The 12,856-nt window shown below is 40.7% G+C and overlaps 1 protein-coding gene and 1 non-coding gene across 2 annotated transcripts; both read left to right on the top strand.

Annotated features, from left to right (window-relative positions):
- The first annotated feature begins 1,528 nt into the window (after window positions 1–1,528).
- On the top strand, window positions 1,529–12,014 carry dtwd2 (DTW domain containing 2). Its single transcript, XM_071350891.1, has 6 exons — window positions 1,529–1,828; window positions 4,045–4,135; window positions 6,080–6,174; window positions 6,264–6,492; window positions 8,107–8,238; window positions 11,587–12,014. Exons 1-6 carry the CDS (start codon window positions 1,632–1,634, stop codon window positions 11,764–11,766), a joined length of 924 nt encoding a protein of 307 aa, XP_071206992.1. The 5' UTR covers window positions 1,529–1,631; the 3' UTR covers window positions 11,767–12,014.
- Window positions 12,015–12,750: 736 nt separating this feature from the next.
- Window positions 12,751–12,821, top strand: trnag-ccc (transfer RNA glycine (anticodon CCC)). The gene has a single exon. It is a non-coding gene; the product is annotated as a tRNA-Gly (tRNA).
- The last annotated feature ends 35 nt before the right edge of the window (window positions 12,822–12,856 follow it).

Consider the following 12,856-nt stretch of genomic DNA (forward strand, 5'->3'; position numbering starts at 1 on the left):
CTTTGCACCCCAGTATCTCTACTTGCACATTCATCTTCTGCACATCTATCACTCCAGTGTTTAATTGCTAAATTGTAATTATTTCGCCACTATGGCCTATTTATCACCTTACCTCCCTTATCTTGCCTCATTTGCACACACTGTATGTAGACTTTTTTCCCTATTGTGTTATTGACTGTATGTTTGTTTATTCCATGTGTAACTTTGTTGCTGTTTGTGTCGCACTGCTTTGCTTTATCTTGGCCAGGTCGCAGTTGTAAATTAGAACTTGTTCTCAACTAGCCTACCTGGTTAAATAAAGGTTAAAAAAAAAAATATATAGATTCTACAGATCCTAGTGAGTAATCTCAACCCCACTTTTATTTCTGCACCTAGAATAATTTTCTCTCTATAAGCCAGTATGTCATTTATAGGCATATAATGTATTGCATTGGGACCAATGGAGGGGGTGAAGTAGAAAGTGTTGCTGGCATATAGACCTCAGTCCCCCATGAAATAACAGCATATATAGATTTCTACAGACCCTACTGAGTGCTCCCCACCCCACTTTTACATCAGCACAAAGATTTGTTTTTCATGTACAATGCTGTATTTGTACCAAACAGTGTCCAAGCACCCCATTTTAAGCTGTTTAACCATGGTAAAAGTCCAGCAACACTCCGTATTGTTCAGAGCCACATGAAATGCCACCATATAGATTCTTCAGACACTACTGAGTACTCCCCTCCCCACTTTTACATTGGCACAAATAATAGTTTTTCCTGTACAGACTATGTTTGTACCATATAGTGTCCAGTAGTGCTGAGCGATTAACCAAAATTGTTTGGTTGGTTCAAATTTTTGAATTCCATTTCGTTAGTTTTTTTCTACAGATAAATCCAATGATTAATATATACACTAGACGACTGAGCGGGAGCGCTGTGTTGAAGCCACTGTTCATCCATCTTGGCACTCCCCAAAAAGCACTAATCACTCAGCACTAGTGTCCAAGCACGCCATTTTAAGCTGTTTGACCACAGTAAAAGTCCAGCAACACGCCGTATTATTCAGAGCCCTATGTAATTACACTATATATAGATGCTACAGACCCTACTGAGTACTCCCCACCCCACTTTTACATCGGGCAAAATAATAGTTTTTTTCCTGTATAAGCCAATATGTAATGCATATAAAACAGAGGAGGCTGGTGGGAAGAGCTATAGGAGGACCGGGTCATTGTAATGGCTGGAACGGAATCAATGGAATGGTACCAAACAAATCAAACAGATCGAAACAACACATTGACTTCATTCCATTGGTTCCATTACAGTCATTACAATGAGCCCGTCTTCCTATATCCTCCCACCAGCCTCCACTGATATACAGTGATTTGCATTGGGGGCATTTAATTAACCCTGTTTTAAAACCCACATTTAATGCAAATGTGAACGAATATGAATTTATGAACAAATATGAATCATTGTTAATGTTTAGAGAATTATTTTTCATACATATGAATAAATACAGGTTAATGACATCTTCCTACTATTACGTGGTGGACTTTTATTTAGAAAATGTCCGAAATTCCGTAACCCGGAAGTTCTTCTGGTGTTACTGACGAGAAGCTGATACGAGTTTCCCTTCATTTTTTCATGTTCCATACAATTGTAATGGACACAACATGCCAAGGTCTCTCAGATCTTTCCCTAAGCCACCCTCTTGCTCCAGTTGAATCTGCCAATTGTGGCAGCTCTTCTTCGCAAGATGACGAAGACGTGGACGGCTTTGGGGATCTGCGATCTCTGCCTGTAGATGTCTGCGAGAGACGACCCACATGTTTACGATGTTGGTAAGTTCACTGGGAGCACCGCCACAAAATATAGAAGTTACCAGTATCTTCGCCACCACCATTGATTCATAGTATGTGAATGAAAGCTTTATCAGTCAAATATTTAGGATTAGCTAGTTACTGTAATGGACCATCACATATCCAGTTACAATTTTGTAGCTACAACTGGGGTGTATTGATTACACGAATTCATGCCAAACGCAACAGTTTGGATTAATGATTAGACCCGTGGTACCCTGTGGGAGCCTTGGAGGCAACCCGCCTAAGAGACAAGCTAGCTACAGGAGGATATTCATTCTCTCCATGAACTATTCTGGTGCTTCTAACGAGACGATATGTGGAAGGATTCCCTCGCGAGGCTAGGGGTAGACTAATTCTCAAATAGTACAGGGCTTCATTCATTATGCCCAGGGTTGTGTAGGCTACTTTCTAAATGTAATCCGTTACAGTTACAAGTTACCTGTCCAAAGTTGTAATCAGTAACGTAATTTTTAGATTACCCCAAACGCAGTAACAATCTGATTTAGATTAATTTACTTTTAGATTACTTTCCCCTTAAGAGGCATTAGAAGAAGACACAAATGTATGTTATCATTTGAATGACATCTATTGCAGGATAAATCTATGTCTAAGTTTACATAGCTGGCCATATATGGATGTAAAATGTTACTTTATGGGTTGGTTATGTAGGCTTCTTCTAACCCATTGCTTTCTCCTACATATAATAATACGATTAAATTATATCTTTACATTAAAAACCAAAGTCTATCAGAATTCCAGTCATTCCAATAAATGTTATACCCCTTGATCTTCAAGAATAAGACTTGGAAATATGGAAGTATAGATTAGCCAAATAATTTTACCTGAGTATGACTCCAAAACTAAGGACATATTAGCCAGCCCTACTCTGTTGTTTATGATTTTGTTGGCATGGAGGAATGATTGGGCTCATTGAAGGGTTTTTCTTAATTTTTTTCAACGAGTAGGTGTGTCCAAACTTTGGACTGGTACTGTATATTTAATATTTATGAATCCCAAAATGGATGTAGCAACTACAGCTTGTCCCTTTAAGTCTATCAAAAGTGTGCAAGTTTGAGCATGTGTCCATTAGGCCTATGGATTTATTTTATCAGCATAAATTAGATTGATCAATAAAAGCCCCACTTTTATTCCGTAGGCTTGGATCCGCATTATGCAGCTGTTGCAAGAGCGCATTTTTCATTTGCTGTCCACTGGTTTCAAAAACAATGATTGATAGACAGTTTAAACTTATTGAATTCAACCATTATTGGGTTCAAATACACATTTAGGTTTGTGAACAGCCACCTACAACAACCACAATCCGTAAGGCGCAAATAGCTAAATGAAAGAGCAGCAGAGTGATTCACATCAATGCGCAATGTAGATGTCAATAATAAGTGATATCCGTATCGCCAAAGACTACACCACTACTGTCATCCTTACCTCCAAGCGTTTATTCAAGTTGGATTATCTTTGGATGCCGACAGCAGTCGCACCATTATAAGACATAGCTTGGACTGGGGCCTACAAAAGCCTGTTAATGCCCTTTTCCCGCGATCCATCAAACACATATGGTGTGTCATCATAGTGGTCTGACTTGTGGTCAGACTCGCTCAGGTGGAACAACGCCTTTTTTCAATGCTGATTTTAATGTCATTTAGAAAACAGATTTTTTTTGCGCAAACATCCCTTCTGAATTTAAAACTAATCCTCAAAGTAATCATCTAGTTTTTCAAAAGTATTGGTAATCTGATTACAGTATTTTTTCTGGTAACGGATTACAGTTACCATTTTTTGTAATCCCTTACATGTAACAGATTACATGTAATCCGTTACTCCCCAACCCTGATTTATGTATTGCAAAGGATACCATTTACCAGACTCAACAGGAAGCAAACGGGGAGGGACCTGCCTGAACTTGTCCAATACAAAACTCTAGTTTTTGTTGCAAAATGTTTTCCGTTTGGACTAAACATTTTGGAACAGAATCAGCATAATGAATACCACCCCAGTACTGAGTCCTTTATCTGCACACTGATTTGTGGACAGGTGAAAGCAAATTCTCAGCAGTCATCCACCATAATTATACCTTTCACCTCTCCCTGGCAGTCACATATAAAGGTATGCGATGAGAAAGGTAGTTATTTAAGACTGTTTGGGACACATCTTCACTCTCTCCTCTTCTCTCCAAACAGCCGTCCCCAGAAGGTGTGTCTCTGCCCGTTCCTGCCAGTCCACCCCCTGGAGGTCTCCACGTGTCTGTACATCGTACAGCATCCTGCAGAGGTGGGGTGGGTGTGTGTGTGTGTGTGGGGGGGTCGTTCCATATGATTTCAATCACTTTCTGACTGCGCCGCTTTTGATTTGGACGAAACCACCCTGTATTCAAGAGTATGCTGTGTCTCAACTGATGGCAGGCACAACACAAACACAACATAAACACCTCAGATGATGTAAAATAGGGTCTGAGCTACAACATACACAACCGTTCAAAAGTTTGGGGTCACTTAGAAATGTCCTTGTTTTTGAAAGAAAAGCCCCAAAAATTGCCCATTAAAATAACATAAAACTGATCCGAAATACAGTGTAGATATTGTTAATGTTGTAAATTACTATTGTAGCTGGAAACGGCTGATTTAAAAAAGAAGAAAAAAACGGAATATCTACATAGGCGTACAGAGGCACATTATCAGCAACCATCATTCCTGTGTTCCAATGGCATATTGTGTTAGCTAATCCAAGTTTATCATTTTAAAAGGCTAATTGATATTTAGAAAATCTTTTGCAATTATGTTAGCACAGCTGAAAACTGTTGTTTTGATTAAAGAAGCAATAAAACTGGCCTTCTTTAGACTAGTTGAGTATCTGGAGCATCAGCATTTGTGGGTTCGATTACAGGCTCAAAATGGCCAGAAACAAAGAACTTTCTTCTGAAACTCATCAGTCTATTCTTGTTCTGAGAAATGAAGGCTATTCCATGTGAGAAATTGCCAAGAAACTGAAGATCGCTTTCAACGCTGTGTACTACTCCTTTCACAGAACAGCGCAAACTGGCTCTAACCAGAATAGAAAGAGGAGTGGGAGGCCCCGGTGCACAACTGAGCAAGGGGACAAGTACATTAGGGTGTCTAGTTTGAGAAACAGACGCCTCACAAGTCCTCAGCTGGCAGCTTCATTAAATAGTATCCGCAAAACACCAGTCTCAACGTTAACCATGAAGAGGAGACTCTGGGATGCTGGCCTTCTAGGCAGAGTAGCAAAGAAAAAGCCATATCTCAGACTGGCCAATGAACTGAAAAGATTAAGATGGGCAAAAGAACACAGACACTGGACAGAGGAACCCTGCCTAGAAGGCCAGCATCCCAGAGTCGGCTCTTCACTGACTTACATGTGGTCGGCGGTTGTGGGACCGGTTCGACGTACTGCCAAATTCTCTAAAATGATGTTAGAGGCGGCTTATGGTAGATAAATAAGTATTTAATTATCTGGCAACATCTCTTGTGGACATTCTTGCAGTCAGCATGCCAATTGCATGCTCCTTCAACTTGAGACATTTGTGGCATTGGGTTGTGACAAAACTGCACAATTTAAGAGTGGCCATTTGATGTCCCCAGCACAAGGTGCACCTGTGTAATGATCATACTGTTTAATCAGCTTCTTGATATGTCACACCTGTCAGGTCGATGGATTGTTTTAGCAAAGGAGAAATGCTCACTAACAGGGATGTAAACAAATTTGTGCACACAATTTGAGAGAAATAAGCTTTTTGTGAGTATGGAACATTTCTGAGATCCTTTATCTCATGAAACATAGGACCAACACTTTATATGTTGCGTTTATATTTTTGTTCAGTATATATCAAACTCAACCATTTTTCTAAACGGTGATGAAGACATGGCTGTCTCATGGTAGGTGGAGTAGACAAAATGGGTCAACGTTGAGCCCCTCAATGTTTTGGCATTCAGGTCCAAAAAGTCACTTTGACCACTTCTACCATGGGCAAACATGTATGGAAGTTTTCGTTCAAATCACAAGGGGTCCATTAATAAAGTGATTAAAATCCTATGGAACGACTCACTCACAACCCTGAGTTTAGCCCTTGAGTAAGGCCCCAAACTGCTTCAGGGTTACTGCTCTGCAGCTGACCCTATGCTCCTCCGATCCAGTGTGTGTGGTTGGGTACTGTGTCAGTAAAAATAACAATGGAAATTATTTTCTCTGTGTTTTCAGGAGAGTCGAGCGCTTCGTACCGTTCCTCTCCTTGCTGCGTGTTTGCCCCCAGGAAAATGCAAGGTCTTGGTGGGAAGGAGATTCAATGAAGAGAGGTAAACATTTATCCTTATGTTGGTTCGATACTGAACATTACATGTACATCATTCTCTCTAAACATGTTGCCTCTCTCTCTGCCTTACAGGAACCCAGAGCTGGCTGCAGTGTGTCGAGACAGCAGAACCCTGATACTGTACCCGGGACCAGATGCTCAGAACCTGGAGGAGCTAGTCCAGAAACAAGACCGGGACCAGGACAGGATGGGAGAGCAATTTGTGAGGGCAGTGGGACCCAATGTCATCATCATCGATGGCACCTGGAGCCAGGCAAAAGATATGTTCCTCAGAAACACCCTGCTCCACCAGCCCAAACAGGTGGAACAGCTATACTCCAACAGGGCACAATACAGTGCCTTGCAAAAGTATTCATCCACCTTGGAGCTCTTTTTCTATTTTGTTGCATTACAACCTGTAATTTAAATGGATTTTTATTTGGATTTCATGTAATGGACATACACAAAATAGTCCAAATTGGTGAAGTGAAATGAAAAAAAATGTAAAAACAGATTAGTGGTGCGTGCATATGTATTCTTCCCCTTTGCTATGAAGCCCCCAAATAAGATCTGGTGCAATCAATTACCTACAGCAGTCACATAATTAGTTAAATGTATACCTGTGTGCAATCTAAGTGTTGCATATCTGTCACATGATCTCAGTGTATATATACACCTGTTCTGAAAGGCCCCAGAGTATGCAACACCACCAAGCAAGAGGCACCACCAAGCAAGAGGCACCACCAAGCAAGAGGCACCACCAAGCAAGAGGCACCACCAAGCAAGCGGCACCATGAAGACCAAGGAGCTGTCCAAACAGGCCAGGGATAGAGTTGTGGAGAAGTACAGATCAGGGTTGGGTTATAAAAAAAATATTTAAAAATTTGAACATCCCACGGAGCACCATTAAATCCATTATTAAAAAATTGAAAGAATATGGCACCACAACAAAACTGCCAAGAGAGGGCTGCACACCAAAACTCACGGACCAGGCAAAGAGGGCATTAATCAGAGGGGCAAGAAGGGCATTAATCAGAGAGGCAACAAAGAGACCAAAGATAACACTGAAGGAGCTGCAAAGCTCAACAGCGGAGATTGGAGTATCTGTCCATAGGACCACTTTAAGCCGTACACTCCACAGAGCTGGGCTTTACGGAAGTGGCCAGAAAAAAGCAGTTGCTTATAGAAGAAAATAAGCAAACACGTTTGGTGTATGCCAAAGGGCATGTGGGAGACTCCCCAAACATATGGAAGAAGGTATTCTGGTCAGATGAGTCTAAAATTGAGATCTTTGGCCATCAAGGAAAATGCTATGTCTGGCGCAAACCCAACACCTCTCATCACCCCGAGAACAAAATCCCCACAGTGAAGCATGGTGTTGGCAGCATCATGCTGTGGGGATGTTTTTCATCGGCAGGGACTGGGAAACTGGTCGGAATGATGGCGCTAAATACAGGGAAATTCTTGAGGGAAACCTGTTTCAGTCTCCCAGAGATTTGAGACTGGGACGGAGGTTCACCTTCCAGCAGGACAATGACCCTAAGCATACTGCTAAAGCAACACGCAAGTGGTTTAAGGGGAACCCTTTAAATGTCTTGGATTGCTGTACACCAGGGGAACCCATCCAGCTTGAAGGAGCTGGAGCAGTTTTGTCTTGAAGAATGGGCAAAAATCCCAGTGACTAGATGTGCCAAGCTTATAGACACACCCCAAGATACTCGCAGCTATAATAAAGGGTGTGAATACTTTCGTAAGTCACTGTAGATTGAGTATAATGGAACCAGGTTTCTTTACACCAGGGGTGTATTGATTAAGTACAATAGAGCCAATGCAATAGTCCCAAAAGTGCAAACTACAAGCCAAATCAAGGGCTTTCGGGTATATGGTCTGGTTATTTTTATTGCTGAAATGGAGTCTGCTGCGTTGTGTATTTCAGGTACAGCTGAGCAGGAGTGAGCAGACTAGCCAGTATGTGATCCGTTCTCAGCCATCTAACATCTGCCTGTCCACCCTGGAGTGTGCTGCTGTCACCCTGTCCATCCTAGAGAGGAACGAAGCAATACAGGAGGTGGGTAGCATATAGACCTATACTGTACGTGACATGACAATCATATATATATATTTATATATGTACAGACAATCATACTTGTTCTACAAATCTAATTTTATTGGTCACATATGCATGGTTAGCAGATGTTATTGCGAGTGTAGCGAAATGCTTTTGCTTCTAGTTCCGACAGCAATATCTAACATGTAATCTAACAATTCCACAACAACTACCTAATACACACATTAAGTTTTTCACAATCCCTGACATTTAATCCTAGTAAAAATTCCCTGTCTTAGGTCAGTTAGGATCACCACTTTATTTGAAGAATGTGAAATGTCAGAATAATAGTAGATAGAATGATTTATTTCAGATTTTATTTATTTCATCACATTCCCAGTGGGTCAGAATTTTACATACACTCAATTAGTATTTGGTAGCATTGCCTTTAAATTGTTTAACTTGGGTCAAACGTTTCAGGTAGCCTTCCACAAGCTTCCCACAATAAGTTTGGTGAATTTTGGCCCATTCCTCCTGACAGAGCTGGTGTAACTGAGTCAGGTTGGTAGGCCTCCTTGCTCGTACGCGCTTTTTCAGTTCTGACAACAAATTGTCTATGGGATTGAGGTCAGGGCTTTGTGATGGCCACTCCAATACCTTGACTTTGTTGTCCTTAAGCCATTTTTCCACAACTTTGGAAGTGTGCTTGGGGTCATTGTCCATTTGGAAGACCCATTTGCGACCAAGCTTTAACTTCCTGACTGATGTCTTGAGATGTTGCTTCAATATATCCACATAATTTTCCTTTCTCATGATGCCATCTATTTTGTGAAGTGCACCTGTCCCTCCTGCAGCAAGGCACCCCCACACCATGATGCTGCCACCCCCGTGCTTCACGGTTGGGATGGTGTTCTTGGCTTGCAAGCTTCCCACTTTTTCCTCCAAACATAACGATGGTCATTATGGCCAACAGTTCTATTTTTGTTTCATCAGACCAGAGTACATTTCTCCAAAAAGTACGATCTTTGTCCCCATGTGCAGTTGCAAACCTTAGTCTGGCTTTTTTATGGCGGTTTTGGAGCAGTGGCTTCTTCCTTGCTGAGCAGCTTTTCCGGTTATGTTGAAAAAGCACTTGTTTTACTGCTGATATAGATACTTTTGTACCTGTTTCCTCCAGCATCTTCACAAGGTTTTTTGCTGTTCTGGGATTGATTTTCATTTTTCGCACCAAAGTACGTTCATCTCTAGGAGACAGAACGCGTCTCCTTCCTGAGCGGTATGACGGCTGCGCGGTCCCATGGTGTTTATACTTGCGTACTATTGTTTGTACAGATGAACGTGGTACCTTCAGGCGTTTGGAAATTGCTCCCAAGGATGAACCAGACTTGTGGAGGTCTACAATTGTTTTTCTGAGGTCTTGGCTGATTTCTTTTGATTTTCCCATGATGTCAAGCAAAAAGGTACACCTCCAATTGAGGTACACAAAAAGGTACACCTCCAATTGACTCAAATGATGTCAATTAGCCTATTAGAAGCTTCTAATGCCATGACATCATTTTCTGGAATTTTCCAAGCTATTTAAAGGCACAGTCAACTTAGTGTATGTAAACTTCTGACCCATTGGATTTGTGATAAAGTGAAATAATCTGTCTGTAAGCAATTGTTGAAAAAAATTGTGGTGTGGTTAAAAAATGAGTTTTAATGATTCCAACCTAAGTGTATGTAAACTTCCGACTTCAACTGTGCGTCTCGTGTCTGAGCCGTTGAATTGCGACTCCACTTTGTCTCTATACTGACATTTCGCTTGTTTAATTGCCTTGTGGAGGGAATAACTACACTGTTTGTATTCGGCCATATTCCCAGTCACCTTTCCATGGTTAAATGCGGAGGTTCGCGCTTTCAGTTTTGCAGGAATGCCACCATCTATCCACGGTTTCTGCTTAGGGTAGGTTTTAAGTCACTGTAGGTACAACATCTCCTATACACTTCCTTATAAACTCACTTATTGAATCGGCGTATACGTCAATATTATTCTCTGAGGCTACCCGGGAACATGTTCCAGTCCGCGTGATCAAAACAATCTTGAAGCATGGATTCTGATTGGTCAGACCAGCATTGAATAGTCCTTAGCATGGGTACATCCTGTTTGAGTTTCTTCCTATAGGAAGGGAGGCGCAAAATTGAGTCATGGTTGGATTTGCCAAAGGGAGGGCGGGGGAGGGCCTTTTATGCATCGCTGAAGTTAGAGTAGCAGTGATCCAGTGTTTTACCAGCGTGAGTGCTACAGTCAATATGCTGATAGAATTTAGGTAGCCTTGTTCTCAAATGTGCTTTGTTAAAATCCCCAGCTACAATAAATGCCGCCTCAAGATATATGGTTTCCAGTTTGCATAATAGACAACATCCATTTCTATCTGTACTTTCTATAACGTCTCACGACTTCTACCCTCCTTACCTTACCCTCTTGAGTAGTGTTGGGGGTAATGTATTATAAAGCAACGTGTTACAGTAATAATAAAAATATTATAGTAACCAGTAATGTAATGGAGTTACTGCTCCAATTTGAGTAATAATAATATAGTTTCTGATCAAATAAATAGATTGTTACTTTTGTCATCATTCCCTTCCTATTAGTTATTGATCCAAGTAAATATTTGTGATTTATTATTCTTTCTCTAATGGTGCAATATATATATATTTTTAAACCCATCCCAGATTCAAATTTGTTTTAGTCCTCAGTCTCACTAAGTTCCTGTTCATGCACGCACTATTACTAACTGCTTTAATGAGAGAGATGAAAAATGACAGAAGCGTCTAAAACATTGACTTTCTTAAAGTGGAAGTACTCTGCAAAGGCAACACAAAACTCGTATCGAAAGACCCCCTGATACCTAACTGCTGCTGAAGATGTCTGTAGGCCTACCTCATTCAAACAACCAAGGCTTGATTGTAATCATTCAGCAGGACAGGGTGTAAAATTAGGGAGAGCTGAACAAGCTTTTAGCTGGGTATGTAGTAGATGAAATGCTGCCCTTATCCATGGTAGAATCTGTCATTATTAAGGTACTTGTTTTGGTGTATAGGCCTACTTAACGTAACGTTGTTTACATTTAGTGAGGACGTGTGTAACGCAAAAAGTAAAAAAATAAGTAGTGTACCAAATTACTTTTCCCAAGGAGTAATAAGTGAAGTAATTAGTTATTGTTGAAAGAAGTAACGCGTAATGAATAATATGACTTTTTGTGAGTAAAGACCCAAACACTGCTCCTGAGCATAAGGCCGCTACAGACCCACACCATGATGGCGGATGGCCCTTTGTAGCAATCTGCCTGTACGTGACTGTACATTTCCTCTTCCTGTCCCTTCCAGGTTCTGTTGAAGCCTCTGCAGGCTTTGTGCTCTTTCCAGCTGCAGCATGGGGCCCTGGTCCACCACAGCAAGGAACACCTGATACGACACGGCATTTACGACAAACAGATGCCCACGAACAAACGCAAGATCAAGAGAATGGAGAATCTTATTACTAACCAGCACATCTGCCCTAGATGAGGGACTACTAGGTTGTTTATGAAATAAAAGAACACTCTGGCCTATCCTCATATAGTACACTACTTTTGACCTGAGTGCAATTTGGATTAATCAACGTTTCTTCCACCTCACCCAGATGTGTACAGAGCACTGAAATTCAGACCCCTGGGTCAGTGTGGCTACCCCCTATATTTCCAAACCAATGTGTGGTTATTTGAAATTGTCTTATTTGTTTTTATACATGTGTTGAAATAAATAAGTAAAGTGTCTGCTGTCTAATTTGATTATGCAGGACTTGATGGCATGGTGCATAGTGGTGGGAAAAAGTACCCAGTTGTTATACTTGAGTAAAGTAAAGATACCTTAATAGAAAACGACTAATGTGAATACTAGAGTAAAATTCTGAAATTATTTCGTTTTAAATGTAATTGCAAAAATATACTTCAGCGTCAAAAGTTTAAATATGTTTTACATTCCTTATGTTTTTATTTTATTCACCTATAGTCAGGGCACACTCCAACACTCAGACATTTACTTTTGTGTTTAGTGAGTCCATCAGATCAGTGGTTGAAGAGATGACCAGGGATATTCTCTTCATACATATGTGAATGTTCCTGTCCTGCTAAGCATTCTACGTGTAACAAGTACTTTTGGGTGTCAGGGAAAATGTATGGAGTAAAAAGTACATTATTTTATTTAGGAATGTAGAGGGGTAAAAGTTGTCAAATATGAATAGTAAAGTACAGATACCCCCAAAAAACTACAAGTAACGTATTTATTTAACCTTTATTTAACTAGGCAAGTCACGTTACTGAAGTACTTTACACCACTGATGGTGCATATAACTTCAGTGAGGACACCTGAACCGTATTTGTCCTAACCCAGCCTCATTCAAAATCATTGACAAGAGGAACGCATCTTAATAAATGTAAAATTGCAATTAAAGGGAAGTTATACAGTATTACAGTAAGGGTTAAATACCCAAATTATCCGAGCAATTCTAATGCGCCGCTGGTGTAGTGGTATCATGCAAGATTCCCATTCTTGCGACCCGGGTTCGATTCCCGGGCGGCGCACTTATTTTGTTACATTCTATCACAATTTTCTCCTA

Source organism: Salvelinus alpinus, chromosome 18 (assembly GCF_045679555.1).
Source record: "Salvelinus alpinus chromosome 18, SLU_Salpinus.1, whole genome shotgun sequence".
NCBI lineage: Eukaryota > Metazoa > Chordata > Actinopteri > Salmoniformes > Salmonidae > Salvelinus > Salvelinus alpinus.